At 39.5% G+C, this 19,634-nt stretch overlaps 1 protein-coding gene across 2 annotated transcripts in view; it reads right to left on the reverse strand.

Moving 5' to 3' along the window:
* Window positions 1-18,588, reverse strand: part of csk (C-terminal Src kinase) — a 32,722-nt gene extending 14,134 nt beyond the window's left edge. The window contains exons 1-4 of one of the 2 annotated variants that reach the window (XM_027135653.2): window positions 18,110-18,588; window positions 4,339-4,483; window positions 3,372-3,485; window positions 3,124-3,236 (exon numbers count right to left, since the gene is read on the reverse strand). In XM_027135653.2, the coding sequence (XP_026991454.1) occupies window positions 3,124-3,236; window positions 3,372-3,485; window positions 4,339-4,353 (242 nt within the window). In that variant the 5' untranslated portion in view covers window positions 4,354-4,483; window positions 18,110-18,588. Of the gene's footprint in view, window positions 1-3,123; window positions 3,237-3,371; window positions 3,486-4,338; window positions 4,484-4,586; window positions 4,903-18,109 lie in introns of those variants that run through there. The other variant, XM_027135654.2, reaches the window with a different exon arrangement.
* Window positions 18,589-19,634: the final 1,046 nt, after the last annotated feature.

Consider the following 19,634-nt stretch of genomic DNA (forward strand, 5'->3'; position numbering starts at 1 on the left):
GTTTCTCTTCTAGTTCTTATTAACTACACAAGATAAGAGTCAGAACTGTTTATAATGAAAGAAATAACAGGAACTAACTTGAACTAAGTCTTGTGAATTTTCTGTAACCTTTAAGTAATTAATACATTGCAATAGTAAATAATAATATATTATAATATTAAATAAAGAAGAATAACTTCAGATTACAAAAAGAATAAACTTTGGGGTTGATAATGGCTGTCTACTTCACATCAGACCACCTCCATGTGGATTAGGGATGTCATTCTTTAAGGAGAAACTCATGAATTAACGCTGTAAAATAATTAAAAACAAAGTCTTGTCTACATCAATATTATTACATAAAAAATATGCAAATAATTACATGGTTTAAAATATTTTTTTATAAAGTACGACATCGTACATCTTATCAGTTATAGTTCCAATTCATTCGAATTTTCAGACTGACTGCTAGAATTTTCTTTATTTATTTTTATTGGTTAAAAAAAAATAATAATTAAAATTGTATATGTTGATGTAGCGGATAAGACTGATCCATCCTGTTTAAAATACACAAACTCTAGGAATGTCTTTATTTAAAAATGCTAACGTTTTAAATCATCATCTGCAAAACAACTCATTCAGCATTGCCTTACTTTCACCTTTAATAAAAAGCTAGATGGTTATTTTCTCACCAGGATTTGATGAGATTGCGATCGTAGAAATAAACTCAAAATCAAGCAATTTTTTTTAAATGACAGCAGATTTTCTGTGGATTTGGGCCAAGATGTGTCACTTGCATTCAACCAAATCACTCTGACTTTCAGAAAGAAAGTAATTACATGTGTCTCTTCATTGGTAGGAATTTAAAAAAAAAAAAAGAAGAAACCTGTGTTTGCAGTTTCTCCAGTGTTTTTCCACAGATAAAAAAAATCAGGAAAATCTACACTGTCTACTCTGACTCTGCGGCAGCTCTACACTGTCTACTCTGACTCTGCGGCAGCTCTACACTGTCTACTCTGACTCTGCAGCAGCTCTACACTGTCTACTCTGACTCTGCGGCAGCTCTACACTGTCTACTCTGACTCTGCGGCAGCTCTACACTGTCTACTCTGACTCTGCAGCAGCTCTACACTGTCTACTCTGACTCTGCGGCAGCTCTACACTGTCTACTCTGACTCTGCAGCAGCTCTACACTGTCTACTCTGACTCTGCAGCAGCTCTACACTGTCTACTCTGACTCTACAGCAGCTCTACACTGTCTACTCTGACTCTACAGCAGCTCTACACTGTCTACTTCTATACTCTGACTCTGCGGGCAGCTCTACACTACACTGTCTACTCTGACTCTGCAGCAGCTCTACACTGTCTACTCTGACTCTGCAGCAGCTCTACACTGTCTACTCTGACTCTACAGCAGCTCTACACTGTCTACTCTGACTCTGCGGCAGCTCTACACTGTCTACTCTGACTCTACAGCAGCTCTATACTGTCTACTCTGACTCTACAGCAGCTCTACACTGTGTACTCTGACTCTACAGCAGCTCTACACTGTGTACTCTGACTCTACAGCAGCTCTACTCTGTGTACTCTGACTCTACAGCAGCTCTACTCTGTGTACTCTGACTCTACAGCAGCTCTACACTGTCTACTCTGACTCTACAGCAGCTCTACTCTGTGTACTCTGACTCTACAGCAGCTCTACTCTGTGTACTCTGACTCTACAGCAGCTCTACTCTGTGTACTCTGACTCTACAGCAGCTCTACTCTGTGTACTCTGACTCTACACTAACAGCACGCTAACTCTACTCTGTCTCTACACTAACAGCACGCTATCTCTACTCTGTCTCTACACTAACTGACTACACTGACTATTCTCCGTCTATTCTGACTCTACACTAACAGCACGCTAACTCTACACTAACTCTACTCTGACTCTACACTAACAGAATGCTAACTCCACACTGACTATACTCCGTCTACTCTGACTCTAAACCAACAGCACACTAACTCTACTCTGACTCTACACCAGCTCTACTCGGACTCTACTAAGTAAAAAGTAAAAAGTTGCAGCAAAATCAAGCGCTTTTGGCCGCTCCATTCACCACAAAACTCCTGGATGGATGGAAGGAACAGCACAGTTTCAAAGCGGTTCATATTTTACCAATTAAATCTTGATGTAGATGAGCTTGGCTCATGCCTCTCTGCTGTACTGACAGGTAAAACAGTTATTGCAGAATGATGGCAGAACTCTTTCTGACGTTCTCTCATCTCAAGACCCACGTGTAGCTTTGCATATCAGAAATTCGACTGGCTGTGTTTTTTTTTTCCCCATGATTAATCTAAATAGGGTTATTTATTACATTGCCTGCTTTGTTTTCCTTTAAAACCGCAGAGTACTGATTTAAATAAGGCAGCGAGAGTGAGTGCAAGAGACTCTAACAGAAAAAACGTGTGTGTTATGAGCTTGACTCAAGTAAGAGGACATCGATGATATCACGACCGTATGAGCCAAATATAGCTTGCACACACAACACAACATATGCACACGCATAATATATATATTATAATAACAATAATATTATATTGTTATTATAATATATATTATAATAACAATATAATATAATTACAAAATAATCCCTAATATGAGTAAGAGTATTTCAGTTTCAGAAACCACAGAAACTGAAGATAACAGCATTATTACAACAAACATCAATTCTGCTGCTGCTGATGATTATTTCTTTCACTACAGTAAGGCTTTCCTTTTACTAATATTGGCCTTTTATTTTATTTCTTATGCTGCACACGATACACACACACACATATACATACATACATACATACATACATATATATATATACATACATACACACACACACACAACTATATATATTATATATAAAACAAACTAGCTATTATGGCATATACAGTAAGTAATAAACATCCCTTTGTGGCACACATCTATATGTACACATTTATATACTACATTAATAAAAACAGAAAGTTAAGCTCTATTTAAAGCTGCTATTCTACAGGATGAGTTTAAGGTTTATCGAATCAGTCATTACGTGCACTGCAGAGTATGAAAAGTGAAATTTGTCCTCATGGGCCTAAAGCTCACCTCATCCTAATATATCATTACTTACGGCATGAGGCTGAGCTTCCCGCCGGACTTCACCCCTTCTCTCTTCTGGACGTAGTTTGCTGGGATGGTCCCTTCTCGTCCCACTGTGTTTTTGGCTTTGTACCAGTTCGGGTCCTGTTATGAAAAAAATAATAATAATAAAAAGTGTTATTTCAGTAAGATTTACTGAGAGAACCTAGCAGCAGGTCCAGTGGGGGAAGAAACTGACAAACACACACACACACACACACACGAGTGGTAAGGACAGACCTTAGTGACTCCTATAATGGTGATGACGTCTCCTTTACACAGGGGCAGATCCTGGTCAGTCATGCCGGTGAAGTTGTACCGAGCCACACACTCCGTGCCCGGAGGCCAGATCGTCTAAATGAGAGGAAATGAAGCGATGTCACTCAGTCAGTGGACACAAAATCACACGTGGTCAGTGGAAAATAACACACACACACACTCATACACACACAGCAACGCTGCACTAATGTAATCACTATTTTTCTATACTAAATTAACTACCAGTTTGGCGAAATAAACATTTTAAAAGAATGAATCTAATCTCAAGACTGTCTTAAAGATTTTTTTCCAGATTTTGATGACATTCTGTTAACAAGGGATAACTTTGTTTGGTTCTAGTTAACATTTAAGAATGCGTGTGATAATTTGCCCAAGACTCAACTTTAACTGACACTGATGCCCAGCCCATATCTTTGTGTTTAAAATGTTTTACTTAATGAAGTTATATTAAATATTTAGTAATTAAAAATAAATTAATTATTTAAAATGCTACAAATCTAAAACTAGTAACCTATGCCAAACTACACCTTTTTTTACCATTTTGTGTTATCGACTCGACACCAGCACGGGCTACTGAATCGCTACCATCTTTATTTATATTTAATGTAAAAAGGTTTTTAATGTAAGGTGGCAAAATGCTCACTGTCTTTCTAAATTAGCTACAAAATTCTGATAAATCATGTTCTTTAAATAAACAATAAAACTTGGTCATCTTTTAGCTTTAATTATGCAGATAGATCACAAAAACTTCTAAGACCTGAAAATAATCTGAAGACACTTTATTTCCATTTAAAAGTGATTAAATAAGTAAATTTAAAAAAAAAAGATCTCGTGTGTGCAGTAAAATCAGCAGCTAACGCTTGACTAGCCATATCTACGCTAAGCAGCTCTTGCTAGTTTATTCCCACTCGTTTGTTTGTGTTCTCACCTGTATGGCAGACATAATGAAGCGGGTGAAAGGAAGTAAGGAAAGAGGGAGAGAGGGAAGGAGAATATCCTCTCAGTGTCCCAGCAGGTTGAGAAACACCATCAGCGCTGAAGCTACACCATCCACCTTCAAGTGTGTCTAGAACCTACAAACAGAATATCACACAGATATAAAACCATAAAAAACACTACAGAAACAGAATAAAAAGCCGATGCAAGAATGAAAAGGCCTTCGAAATGACTACCTACCAGCATGACCTCTTTAGTCACACCCTCATTGCACTGTGTGAGGTTTTGAGACACTTTAATCTGTATTCAAAAACGAACAAAAAATAAGATGCCGGAGACTAGTATGAAGCCGTCGAGTCCCTCCCAGAATTAACTGATCAAACCGACCAATCGTTCAAAAATGAGCATGCATGTAAAGCATGAGCAGCTTAATAACAGGAAGCCCAAACACTTTCGAAGAGGAAGTGTCGGCTGCAGATTTTCCGATGCCTCAGACAGGAACTGGAGCTTTTAAGAGCAGAGCGATGCAGCGTGTGCAGCTAAGCACAGCATCAAAGTTTGTTTCTAAACAAGGGTGAAATGCGCAGGAGGAGCAGCACTGTCTAAAACCGCAATCCATAATATCATCATCACACACATGCACCACGTCAGCTTACTATAAAAGGGAAAAAGAACACAGTAATATTTTTCGCTACACCACAGTTACACATCTGCCTACTGCGGCTGCACGACGCAACACGAAAAGAGAAGCGGATGTGGAAATCGATCTCTGACACCAAACTAAAATAGTTCTCATTTAATAACATTCATAAGAAACACACAGGATGCACAGATGACAAGGATTGAACAGTTCTAAATAGCACTGGTGAAAATTCCCTTTAAATCTCAGCCACAGCTCGTCTTGTTCCTGTAGCCCTGATTACACTTCCAGAAAACAGTGCAGTGACAAACAGGAAGTTACTTTCTGTTTCTCTGAAATACTAATTATGCAAAAATTGATGTGTCTGTCCTTTTGGCACACACATACAGACACAGAGAGAGACACACACAGATACGGAGAGAAAGAGGGACACAGAAATATAGAGATAATGAGAGATGCAGAGATATGGAGAAAAAGAGATACACAGAGAGACAGAAATATGGCTAGAGAGAGAGATACACAGAGAGAGACACACCAATATATGGAGAGAGAGAGAAATATGGAGAGAAAGAGATACACACCGAGATATAGAGAAAAAGAGACACACAGAGAGACACAGAAATATGGAGAGAAAGAGAGAGACAAAGATATGGCTAGAAAGAGAGATACAGAGATACACACCAATATATGGAGAGACAGAGAGAGAAACACATATGGCGAGACACAGAGATGGAGAGAGAGAGTCATACAGCCAGAGAGAGACACAAGCACATTCACAGACATACAAAAGCAGAGAAAAATGTAATAATAATAATAATAATGCACAAATATTTACAGCTATATTTTGAACTATAGAGTTTTGGCAGCTGAAATTTCATCAATCCATTTGATAAACATAAAATAAATCACACACAAAAGGTCCACGGCCATACTTATTGTCTGATGCTACAAGTTTTACGGTATGACCTCACTTCCTGTGTTGCTCAGAGCAACATCCTTGTCGTTAGTGCACCCTGAACATTATGGGATGGGTGTGGGCCTGAAACGCCGACCGCAGCTCCTGTACACAGCAGCCTTTACAGTCAGAGCATATAAGCCACTTCCTTTTAAAAACACACTCTTCCTCTGCTGTTGCAATGGCCTAATTTTACATGGACTGGACAGGAACAGCATGAATCATTAAAAGACAGGACACATGCTGACAGGCCTGAAGGGAGACATGACGAAAGTTCAGACAGTTAGTAGCCAGCTGAATAAAACACTTTGTCAGGCCTCAGAAAAGAAGAAGCACCAAACTGGCAGCTTTTAAAACCGCAGGAATGCTGGCTGAGCCGAAGCACAGATTGACCAGTTTAAGGCTCCATCCTCACGAAGCGTCGGACAAGCTTCAGAATCTCAAAGCAATCGCAACAGTCCTTTAATTTGTCACCATCTGTAGTTACACAGTAAAGCAATATCATTCATCTAATATCATAGTTAACTTCACAAAGTCAACAAAAGCATGGTGTTTGTCAAATCGCAGTTCTTTCCTAGTCTTCCTCAAAGCTGATGTACTCCTCAACTCATGTATCTACTGAAATGTGTTCAGCAGTCTGACTCTCCTTGTGAGAGCAGCTCATCTTAAGCCTTACGGCCAGTGATGATGAGGACAAGAGGCGTGTTTAACACGACGGATTCTTCAGCTGCATTTCAGTCTCGTATGACAGGACTCTCTCAGCTCCGATTGCCACTTCACCATCTGTGGCATTCCACTACAGGGAGGAAACAGACATAAGCGTACTTGCACAAAGCACACGCGTTCAACCATTAAGCCTCAGTCAGTGCACAGCAACACTTACAACGTGCACATGACATGTCCTCATTTAACACGTCCATATATCTCCTCTTTGGCCTTCCTCTTGACCTCTTATCTGGCAGCTCCGTCTCCAACATCCTTCTACCAATATAACCATCTCTCTCCCCTGTACATGTCCAAACCATCTCAATCTAACCTCTCTCTAACCTCGTCCCTAAAACTGCCAACCTGAGCAACTCTGATGTGCTCGTTCCTAATCCTGTCCATCCTCGTCACTCCTAAAGAGAACCTCAACATCTTCATCTCTGCTACCTCCATCTCTGCCTCCCCTACATTCAACTAATACACAAGCTTAAACAATAAAAATACCTTTATATTGAATGATTTACATTAGCAGCATTTGACAGAAGCTTTTATGCAGAGCTACTTACATGTCTCTCATTTATACAGCTGAATAATTTGAGAGTTAAGGTCTTCGGCTTAGGGGCCCAGGATTTGTAGCTTGTGCCCAGTTTATACCGAGGCAGTTTGAGTGCTAGTTCAGAGCCAGAGCCTAATTTAAAAATCAGTCATTTCTTTTTCGACACCCAAGGCACCGGCTCTGAACCAGGAAAAGTGTTTCTTAAGTAGCACCAAAACATTGCTGGTCTAGACTTAAGAACCGCTTGCGTCAGGGGCTGTGGGCGGGGTTACTGTGACCAACAAGACAAAAGAGAACGTTGTTAGCGCCATTTTTAAATCAGGATTCGCCGTGTTTGAATGCCAATGTAGGTTCGCAAAGCCATGAGCATTAACAGTAAAGCAACATCCGGCATTGTTTATGTTGTGTTTTCCGCTGCTACGCTAACATTGTTGTATAACGTTGTAAGACTCGGCTCGGTGATGGCTCGCTAGCCCATGGAAAGGCAAACCCGTTCACAATTCATTGTGACTACAAAATGACAGGTACGACGGTTTTCATTTTGGTGTTGAAAGCGCGACCTGAACGTACAGATGAGGAGGTGAAAGAGTTCAAAAGTCTAATGCTACAGTGTCACCGCAGCTCTGTTCAAGTAAAGATTAAGCAAGGACTTAAATCTCGCTGGTGCCAGAATCAGTGTGTAGCTGAAAGCCATTTGTGGGTGAGGGAGAAAACCGTTCCAGTGAAAAAAAGAGTGTGAAAATTTTGAAACTCAAAATGTCAACTCCAATGCCACTAAAGAGCTCACTGTAGTTATAAATATTGAAATGCGAGTCGTTCGAGGTGGATTTTTCCTTTAAGCTGTTAAACAGTCATCGGTGTCTGAAAGCTCTTTAACCTAAAAATATAATCACTGTGCAGAGACACACGGACGTCATTGGAGAGGGGAAAAATATGATGCAATCGCATGAAAACACCTTGAATTAAAAAGAGAGAAGATAAAAAAAGGTGCGCCACAACAAAAAGCAGGATGCTGCAATTTGCAAAAGAACGCAAACTGTCAGTTTGGCGAAATATCGTCTTGACATTTGTGTCTGTGGTAAATAATCGAAGTGAAATCTCATTCCTTTTTGTGAAACAGTGTGGGGTGTGCCCAGACATGAACCCCATAAAAATGATATCATCACTTGAGGAATGCATGTTCAGGGCCCAATCTAACACAAGAGCACTTTTCATCGCAGCTCTTTTTAAGAAAGGCTGCACACACGAGGCAACTCAATGCGTGTGTGCTGCCCAGTGAGACTTGATTCATGAAAAATCTGGATGAAAAATTCATGGAAAATTCCAGAAGAGCCAAAGCTTTTCTCCTTGTCTGCTCAGCGCACACAAGTGCTTCTGTGTGCGATCAGATGAACCCCGTTCTACACACATGGAACGGATCGAATGCATTCATAGGAAGAGGCTTTAAAGGGAAATGGATTTTGTAGGAGATCTTTGTGTGTAGAACAAGAGAACAGACAAGTGTGTGAGACGCACCGGCATGTGCAAGCTGGGTGTCAACCTGTTTAGTAAGTCTCATATAAAAAAAAAATACAAAAAAGCCTGATTAAAGGACCGTGTAGGAAGCAGATAAGAATGCTCTCGTCAATAGAGAACATAATATGAGAGAGAGAGAGAGCGAGAGATGCAGCATCAGTCTCAACGTTTACTGAAGAGGTAGCATATCAAGAGATCAGTGTTCTGGGTCATGCAGTGAAGACCAGAAATTTTGAGCCTGACTGGATTTGCTGGTGTGTTTATCAGAAAAAGAACAGAAAAGAAAAGAAAGAGAGTGAGTGAGTCCCTGTGGGTGACATGAGGAACCAGGAAGTTAGATTCAATACGAGCGTGGAGACACGGCGTGCAGCCAGATAGCCGCTGTATGATCTGCACCCGCAGCTGTTTACACGTCCAGCGATGTCCTTTGTGTCTTCTCAAAAACAAGCTGAACCAGCAGAGCACACAGACAAGCACTTCATATGAATTAATATCAGCTTTGAGAGAGGAAAACTGCAGGCAAATATAAACCGTTATCATAATAGCATAATGTACTTTAAAAAACTCCCAATGAAATGCATCAGTACTGCTGATAAAATACTATGCCTTTTTTTAATACATTAAAAAAACACTGCCTTAAAATAAACCTCAGCTTCATTTCAGGCTTGATTCAGCTTAACTGTTTATTTACTTGCACAAAATTAGATTATTATGGAATCTGTTGAAATGCATTTAGTGTTTAATATGTGGACACCTGACAGTGCAATACGACACCGTAGTGTTGCACCTTGACAGAGACGTCCAAACCACTGGGACTAATTACAGCCATTAACACATTCTTATTATTATTTCCGGAGTCATCGTATCTGGTCCAGCTGTGCAAGTCTCGTTACAGGTATGTTTACTTCTCTGCCTCTGTGGGATGAAGGCAGCCTGTCTCTGGGTGAAGGAAATGATTTCTTTTAGATTATATTCACCAATATCCTGAGTGAATGTAAAATCAGTAAAGATACAAGACAAATGTGCCTTTAGCTTTGTCTGTCTGACTGCCCGTCTGTCTAAGCGTCTGCCTCCCTGTCTCTCTGTCCATCTGTCTGTCTTTCAGTCTGTCTGTCCATCCGTCTGTCTTTCAGTCTGTCTGTCCATCCGTCTGCCTGCCAACCCGTCCACCTGCACGCCTGTCCGCCCCTTTCAACTAAATAAGTAAGAGTGAATATAATTCACACGCTTGGCCGCTTTAAGGAATATTGCAGCACAGTGTGTGTGCCAGTAGAGTATGTGTGATAACCAGGGACAAGACCTGACTTGTATCCCTGAACTGAGAAGAGAAAACATATTTACTCCTGGAAGCAGCTGATGCATTTAGTCAGTTAATCTTTAAGACACGGGACTCTATTATTCATAATACATATTTACAAGCATGCAAAAAAAAAATTCACCACACGTTAGGGCTGGGGGCGATAAAACGATAACGATATGTATCGTGATAGACACGTGATTGATATCAATAAAAAATGTGTTCGATAAAACGTTCGATATTTTTCGTCGGAAGAAAACAAGTTTGGTTGCATTAACAAAGGCACTCACTCTCTGGTTACCTAGCAACGTAGGGAGTGACACGCTAACAGCCAATCATGTAACAGTATGTAAGTTTGGTTGCCCCATATCGTTGTCTTGTGCTGGTCTGCTGGATTTCTCTTCAGTAACCGGCGACTGATAAGCAGAAAATGAACCGCAGCGAGCGAGGAAATAGTAAGTAAAAAGAGGAAATGTCCACTCGCCAGTATGGCAGTTTTTTAGATATTAGAAGTTTAAAATAAAAATGTTTAAATGTAATATATTTTTCTCCTGGACCTTATTTTAAATGGGTCATAAGAAATATCAATAATTATCGATATCGACCGATATGAAACACTGATATCATGATACAGTTTTCAGCCATATCACACAGGGCTAAAAAAAAGGGGTCTGTTTAAAATAAAAACAATTAATTCATTTATTTAAAAAAGGCTCACCTTCATAAAATGATAAGGTCTATGCTCTAATAACAAAGCGTCTGTATTCTCTGTATGATTTTTCCCCTCAGTGTGAGCACACAGGCCATGAGCACACTGACCCCTGGTCACAGAGCATTCTCGCTCTTACTCATGTACTCGCTCAGTTCCTTTAATTAACTACATACAACCCTACCTTAAAATAGCGTGGGCTGGTGTACATTTAGCAAAACAAACACCGTTTCATTTAAGACTTGCTCAACCAGAGAGTCAGTTAAAGAACAATCAATGATGTTAAATCAATTTTGTGTCGTCTGCAGCTCAGATACATCTGGAACTGAGAGACAGGAGAAGGACAGATCAGAAGTCTGGGAGTCTGGACCACACAAGTGTTTCCTTACTGCAAGAAAAAAAGAAAAAATAAATCATGTGGTACTTTGCTACAGTAGGTTTCACTTGATAGTGTGACGCACCTCAGTGATGTAACTTTGGGGGCTTTTACACTGGCAGTTTGAAACAGAGCACAGAACATAAATGTGAAACCGGTAACGTGAAAGCAGTCATGTGGCTCGGGAAGCAAACGGCGGTACTGAACCCATGGCTACCTGCAAGAGGTTCTGAGAGTTCGGCTGCACTGGAACTGTACCATGATTGCTGTTGATGAGAACGTAACTAGTACTTGTGTCTGCAGCTGGAAGTGGGTGTGTGTTTTAACTGATGACATCATTCGTCATATGAGTGTCAGGGAAACTTTGTGAGACACAAAGGCGGTGAGAAATCTTACTTTGACTATCAGCACCAAAATAATTCGATAAATACATATATATGGTGAGCAGACACGGTCGTGTTCTCCATGCGCATTTGTCGTGACGTAAAACCATGTTCCTGAATCCTTCCGTCTGCTGCACTACGCTGATGATGGGATAACTTTTCCTAGAGGAGAAAATAGCGTGCACTGATGACTGACAGACATCCTGACATGTGGAAACAAAAACAAATAAAGACGCTATAAGGCTTATATCCTACCGGATATAAAGACAACGTAAAGACGTTAACCAGAGTTGAATAAGACCTTTTACGCACGATGTGAAGACACCGATTGCTGAAGAAGATTTTTTATTTCTATTCGTGTGTATTAACTAGCTTAGGTTTGCTACCTCTGCGTAGCCAAGACAACCGAGGTCAATAACTGAAACATGGGATTGGGCTTTACAACACTTATGTTCTAGCTATAAGGCATTTAAATTTTGTCTACTTATCAGACTACAGAGATTAGACTGGTAAATGTGGAGGGGAAAAAAAAAACAATGTTTATCATCTACTTACGCTACAATAGAGAAACCAGTTTAGACTTTTTTTATTCTGTACTTTACAAAAGGTTTTAGAACAATCACAAAAACTTTAAATCCACATGAATGAAGCGAAACCCTCCAATACTGAAGCATTAAGTGTGCAGCTTAGAAGAGAACAGCGGGCAGGGCAGATGTTACAGCCGTCTGCAGCCGTGAGACGGACTACTTTTGCGTTTCAAGCCAATAAACTAGACAGGATTCAGATTCTGTTGTGCTTCAGAAAAGACTTTCGTGATTCAGCGGCAGGTGCACGGAGAGAAAAGCTGAGGATTAGAGGCATTTACTCACAGCTATATGCACAGCAGGACAAACAGCTAGGACTTTTAGCACTACGGGGAAAAGTAGCGTTTGTATGCAAAGCAGTGGGATATAGAGTATAAAGTCCAGGACGAACCGAGACGCAACAATGAGGTTATTGTTTCAAGATTACAATTTATTTACATTATAACTGCCTTGCCGTTTACTATGCTGTAAAACATTAGCACAATACTGGATTTTTTTCTTTAGTACCTTTAAATAGAGGGGATCAGAGGTGGAATTTGCAGCTTTTTCAGCCAGCATATAAAAGTGAGATTGCGTTATCCTTTTTGGGGGGGGGGGAGTGTTGTTCATTTGAAGAGTGTTCACATTTCAAAACATTTTGAAACTTGCCTAACAACAACTCTACATGTGTGTACAAGAACAGCATAGTATTGTGTAATTAATGATACCTGCCTGCCATTAGTGTCGAATTGTAATAGTTGAATTATAATTCCACTGGAAATCCACTAGGAATTGAATTTTACTGACATTTATTTATTAAATTTATTGGTTCATTTTAGTAACCATGCCAATGTGTATAGAGCTTGATGAAAGAAAATAGGTGTGACTTTCAGAAATATTTATTAATGCCAGATTTTAAGATCACATTTTTTTTTTAAATGTTCTTATTAAATGTTGTATTTTTATGTTGCTGGATAGAAGACATTAGATATTAAGATACAAGATATTATTCATGAAAGAAGACGAGAACTGAACACAGACAGCATTGTCGATGAGGATGACTTCGCCACCAGGAAGCGACTACATTTGACCTTGCTGTGACCTTGAGGCTGTTTGGATCCGAATGAGTTTATATGCTGCTTCTGATCAGTTTTCAATTTTAATCTTACAGATAGACAATTAGTGGCTTTTAAGAGATCACACTAAGAAAAAAATCTCAAACGGATGAACATCCAACCCGATCGTATGATGCTTCAACAAGGCAAAGGCATAAAAATAAAAGCGGTATTTCGGAAAAAAAATTTGAGAAGGTAAATAAATTAAAATAAATAAATAAGTGTGCTAGAAAGAGCTGAATAGAAAAAATGAATACAAATGAATAGGGTTGAGTAAGAAATCTAAAAATAAAAACGGTTTTAAATAACACGCATAAAGGTTGTGTGTGGGTCTTCTTCTCTTAAGAAATAGAAAATGTCTAAAAGCATGACGAAATAATGCATCACAGAAAGTCTAGCATGGAAAATTGTGCAATAAAACTTTTTAGAAGTATTTATGTCTTTTAAGCAATTTGATAAAAGAAAAAAAAAACTAACAGGAAGCAGAGGTAACCGATTTGATGTTTTAAACTTGATGGAAAAATGCTTCTTGTCACTCTTCATCTTTTCCATTAAAGGTTTTTAATATAATAAAGAAACTAAACATTCATGTAGACCTGTTAACAGGTGTTTCCTGTATAGCATTTCTTTATATCGCCAACATAAAAATAAAAATCTTTATGATATTGCTTTTTTGGGGGACTCTTTTTCCTTCCTTCCTTCCTTTCTTTCTTTGTCAAATGCCGGATTCAGTAGACGCAGAATAAAACATCTGCATAATAATCCACATTTAAATACTAACCCTTTTATGAAACACACATTTTGAATTGAACTGAAGTACAAACATGAAGTGTAAACATGCGAGGCTGAAACGAGTTGAGCTTTGGTGAAGCAGAAATAGAAACTGGAAGGAAAGACATGCAGTTTGAGCCCACAGCGTGTCCCTGGCCTCAGTAATTATTCCCATCCAACCTCTCCATTTCTCTGCCTCTGCTTCTCTCTGCTGTACTCTTACTAAGCACAGCTCTCTCTCTTTCGCTCTCTCTCTCTCTCTCTATCTCTCTCTGGCTCCCTGATCACACTTCCTTCTGGCCAGAGCAGCTCATCCAGCTCCCTCCAGATCTCCTCGACACTATGAGCAATCCAGGGAATATCAAGCTGGCGAAAAGGAGCTTAAAAAGTCAAAACAAGAGGATTCCAGGAACTAAAAAAAGTATCTAAGGATGAGAGCTAGGTTTGTGATGTGTGACAGACCATTGACAAAAACAGCTGAGATGGCCAACTTTACTCCACCCTGAGCGGCTACAGATCTGGGACTTGAGCTACACAACAGTGAAAAGCTACAAACAGCTGGGCAAAAACACACCACCACTGATACCGACTCATAATAATCAATGACTTAATGCACTTGACTTAATGAAATCAGACTTCACATCATTCTGAGCAATCAGGACCAGAGAAAATCACAGTAGGTTAGATAAAGTCCAAAAACAATCCACATGCGTTCAAAACGAGTTTATAGAAAGCCACAGAAATCAGGCCACCGACTTGGGGTTACACTATTCTATAAAAATGTTGTCATACTGTGCTGTTTACGGTGTGTTGGATGTAAAAGAGTTTTAAACAAGGTGGTATAGTAAAGCAATGACAGGAAGGTGTAGCAAGTCTCTCAAGCTTCCACTACAGTATGATACTTTGCTTCACTAACTGTGAACAATGACATCCTACTTTTAAAGGAAGTGGTCGTTTGACTGACAGCCAAGATGTTAATTACCACAAAGTTCTTCAATTAAAATCGCCTAAAAGCATTTAACTTTTATTATCCGGTCCGTTTGGTCACAAGTCGTAAGTGTCTGAAGCTCGGAGCAAGAAAAATAAGCATTAAAATGAGAACCTTTGTGAACGAACGAAATAATGACTAAGGTTTCTCTGGGTTCCCCAGTGGCATTATACATTTGTTAGCGATGCAGTTTCCATTGAGGCTTAATCATTTTGCTAGCTAATAAGTCAGCCATTTGCAAAACGTTGACAAATGAAAAGAAAATCAGATGGCCATGTTATACTGTGTGAACAGTTTTGCCTGCGTGCTCGGACTCCACTTTGCCATGTTTGCAAGAAGAATTTTTTTTATCTTGTAATGAAACATTTCCATGATGAGTGGCATAAGGGTTCAATAAAGGATTTGAATGTAAATAATGTCTTATGGCTTTCACAGCAATGAAACAAAACTAAACAGTAAATCAAGTGCTTAAGTCAGGGTTGAATCCCCAGCATAGCCAGGCTGACACTGTGGGGCCCTTGAGCAAGGCCTTTAACCATTCCAGAGCTGCTGTGTTATGGCTGAATATATTTTGGAAGAACATTGTTCATTGAGTCGAACCCGTTCCAGTAACTTAGTGAATCCTCTGGAGTTTCGGGCAGTTCACTTGCACTGTGCTTGAAGATTTTGCATCATATATACGGATATATGGACGTGAAGTTAGCGTGGCACAGCTTCCACCCGGTAGTTGTGCCCCTGTAAGCTGCATTATTTTAATACTTTTGTCTTCATTTTGCTGGTGCAACATTTGAGTGAAGTCTTGATTAGGAGTGTGGCACATCACAGGATCGACGTCAGTGTGTCCCGCCATCTGCCAACGTCAAAGGCCCAGAGGACAGAGGACACAAAATGCAGCATTCATCCTGTTTACACTTTGCCTGCGAGTGGATTTCAATTGAAGACAATCAAGAAACCATGTGCTGTGCAAGTGAGGCACACCGGAGCTGCTGCAAGCAATGAAACCATTGCACACTTGAAAGGTGCTATATGTACAGGGTAAACAAAGTGACAGGATTGTGCTACTGTAAATACCACTAACCAGGGCAGAAAAAAGTCTAAATCAAGTGCATTTCACCACAGAATATTTAAAAGGCATAAAAGCCTTTTCTGAGCAAAAGAAAAACTAGGGGAAACCACACTGTAAATGACAGGGCTGAGCATCTAAATACATAAAAATAAAAAATAAAATCCTTTGGCACAATAAAAAACAAACCTACAAACTAATAATCTCTCAGCAGTCATGCTGTACAGATGCTGTAAACCATGACTTGTGTCTAATACGTTCAAATCTTATAAAGGAGAGCCTTCGGTTACCAATCAAAATATTAGTGTCGGTATTTCACTCTCAAGACCTCTGCTGATTAGCTGTACAAAGCTGATCTGTAATAACACATCTGACTGCGTGGGATGTTGCAGGCTGTGGGATTTGATTGGAACTTGCCGGAGTGCCAGTGAGGTCAGAGTGTGCGCTTTGTGCAGAGAAGGAGGAAGTGACCTTCTGAGGCCAGCGCGACTAAATCCATCTCTTGTTCATTAATTCAAATCAGCTCCAAATAAACCACACTGGGTCTTTTTTTTGACACCAGAAGACGACCAGTATTTGAATAATTGCCTATTTGACTGGTGGGATTTTTTTTTATGTCCATTATCATTTAATAACAAAGGAGTCATTTTAAACAAAAATTAATAATAATAAAAAAAAGACAATTGAAATATAACTTTAGTCTTTCGCACTTGCCAGCATGTTTTTGGGTGACAAGACAAAGAAATCTTGAGTACCATCACAATTTATTTATTTATTTAAATTTTCAATTAAAAAAAATTAAAAATAAACACTTGACACTGAAATATATTTCATCTACTACTCCTCCTGCTTCATAAATCAAGTTATACCCCAATGAGTTAGGTCTTAAATTAGATTTAGATTTCAGATGTAGATTATTGTCACATCATAATTTATGATCTACACATAGGAATATAAAGAAATTAACATTCATACATTGCAAAACTTCAATGACACACAACAGTTATGACATTTCGAAAAAAATAAAATACAAAATGTTGGATACACCGTAACAAGAAATCTGGCATACAGCTAGCTGTAAGGAGTGATATCTAATGATAAGAGGAATATAAATCGAAGCATGGCTGTAACTCGAAAATTGAGTCAAAACCAAAATGCCAAATTTATAATGGAAAGAGCACGCAAACCATTAACAGTTCAGATTTGAACTGAGAACCATGGAGCATGTGAGACAACAAGTTACCTGTTGCACCGACCAAAAACGATTACATTTTCATACATCAATAACAGTTCATAAGCGTATACAGAATCCAAAGAGGACGGTTAAGGACCTGTAGACGACAAAGCAACCACAACCATGAAATCATACTTCATCTCATGACAAATGATTACGTGATTTTCATGAGCTGAACTGATAGTGATGCGTCCACGCTAATCATCATTAACGACAAATATCGTGATCTACTGTATAACTGCTCAGCACAAGTACTTGCACTGTAAAAACCGTTCAAGACCCTGTTATAAAGAGACACAAAGCCATCACATCCACATGGTCCCAGTTAACCATTGTGCACAGGGGGTCAATCCACAACCTGACTGACGCACTCCCTTCCTCCATCCTGACAAGCTGACTGCACTCAAGAGGACACGGCGTGCCATTTTACTGTAGCATAGTCTACATTACTGGGAATTTACTGGGAATATCAAACCATTACCAAAACCCAGTGGACCACTTGAGAGCTAATATTCTCGGTCTCAACGAGACACTGAAGCTTTAACAGGGCCACTTGAGACAGCATAACTGGGACAGCTGTGTGGAGGCCAAGCCCTTCTACATACTTAATATCCTGCACAATGTGCCCATTTTAAATGTTCTTCAAATGACTACATTGTGTATTAAGTATAAGTCGTACACGGATGAAGACAGACAAGAGAGAACTCAATATTGGTAGAATACACAGGAAGAGACAGAGGTTATGGGATTATGGAAGACAATATTTGCAAAACAGTACAGAGAGAAAAGGAAAAAAAAGATCAAGCACTTGTTCGAGGTGTTAAACCTCCAGCAGATAATAATAATAATAATAATAATAATAATAATAATAATAATAATAAACACAAACTGACCTGTAGGGTTTGCTGGATGAGGAGAGCAACAGAGTGGTGACCGAGGACAAGAAAATGAGATGAGATGAAGAGAATTTTCCAAATCAACAGCTGCAGTTTTTCTTCGAGTCAAAAAGAAAAAAAACAAACAGCAGCAGCCCTGAAACAGCCGCCCGAGCAGCTCTTTTCTCCTCTCTAGTGAGGTTGAGTTTGTTTCAGCAGCACAGACAATAGAGGAAAGGCGTGAACCTAAAGCCTTCTAACACCGTTGGACCCTTTAATCACAACACTGAGACCCGCTCGCTAACCAAACTGGTGCGGCTCGATACCGTCTACAAACACACTCAACGCGGTCAGACACTCAACGCGGTCTGGAGCTGTTGTTGCATGTATCCAGTCTGTAATGAGAGTGAAAGCCCTCTTTCGGTTAACGCCAACAAGCTCTCACACATATTCACACACACTTTCACACATAGGCGCCCTGCAAAGGAAGCAGACTTTTTTTTTTTTTTTTTTTTTAATAAATACACGAACCACGGTACGGCGCATGCGCATTTATGGGCGCGCGCGCATCCCCATGGCAACACTAAATGAAATGATGTGAAAATAGGACCTGAAAATGTACAAATCTTTTATGCAATTTAGTACAGTACTTCTTGACCTGGCAGTAGTATGCTGGGATTGGTCAAGACCTCAGTAGCATTAAGCATTGCTATGCATCTTCAAATATTTATGAGATCATGTGATACATTCCATCCATCTCTCTCTGTGTCTCTCTCTATACTCCATAAAGTGCTCAAGTAACATTAATGTAGACTGTGAAGACTTTTGCATGCTCTCCTCGTGTTTATGAGGGGTTTCTACCTCCTTCCATCTCCTAACTACACACATGTAGGTATAGTTCAATTCTGTTTTGCCCCTGAGATTGAGTGTGTGCATGTTTGTGGGGTTGATGCCCTGGGCTGGCTCCAGATCTGTAATCCTGTGACCCCGGACCAGGATAAAGCAGTTAGCGAAGATAAGCATTGAATACATTAATGAATATAACAGCAACCAAAAGAACAAGGAATCTATTGACAACATGTCCAGGTGTTAGACCAGGGGAAGTTCTACTTAGATGCAAGGTTGTTTAAGTGTCCAAAAAACATAATCAAAGGGTATTTTATAGGGAAAAAACAAAACAAAACACTGAAACATACCTAAACATCTACAAGGTAGACATAAGGACTGTTCATAAGAGGTGTTTTGACAACAACCCATACTACTAAAAGATCAAACTATGTGTGGAAACATGAACTGGTCACATTGTTTTTTGGTCTGGCGTCGCCATCTTGTGATGAGTAGAGTTTACGAGTTTTGCATTGAATAACTTTTTACTTGTCCCTTATATATAGGCTGTATATGATACATGAGAAGCTAGAGCTGGATGTCCAATTGTATAACATGACAACATAAATGTAGTCACGTTCTTTATTATTTTAATCTCAAGTTTAACATTCCAACTGAGACAATTCAACAATTACGTATGGATACCCAAACCTTTCTA

This window comes from Tachysurus fulvidraco, chromosome 17 (genome assembly GCF_022655615.1).
Source record: "Tachysurus fulvidraco isolate hzauxx_2018 chromosome 17, HZAU_PFXX_2.0, whole genome shotgun sequence".
Taxonomy (NCBI): Eukaryota; Metazoa; Chordata; class Actinopteri; order Siluriformes; family Bagridae; genus Tachysurus; species Tachysurus fulvidraco.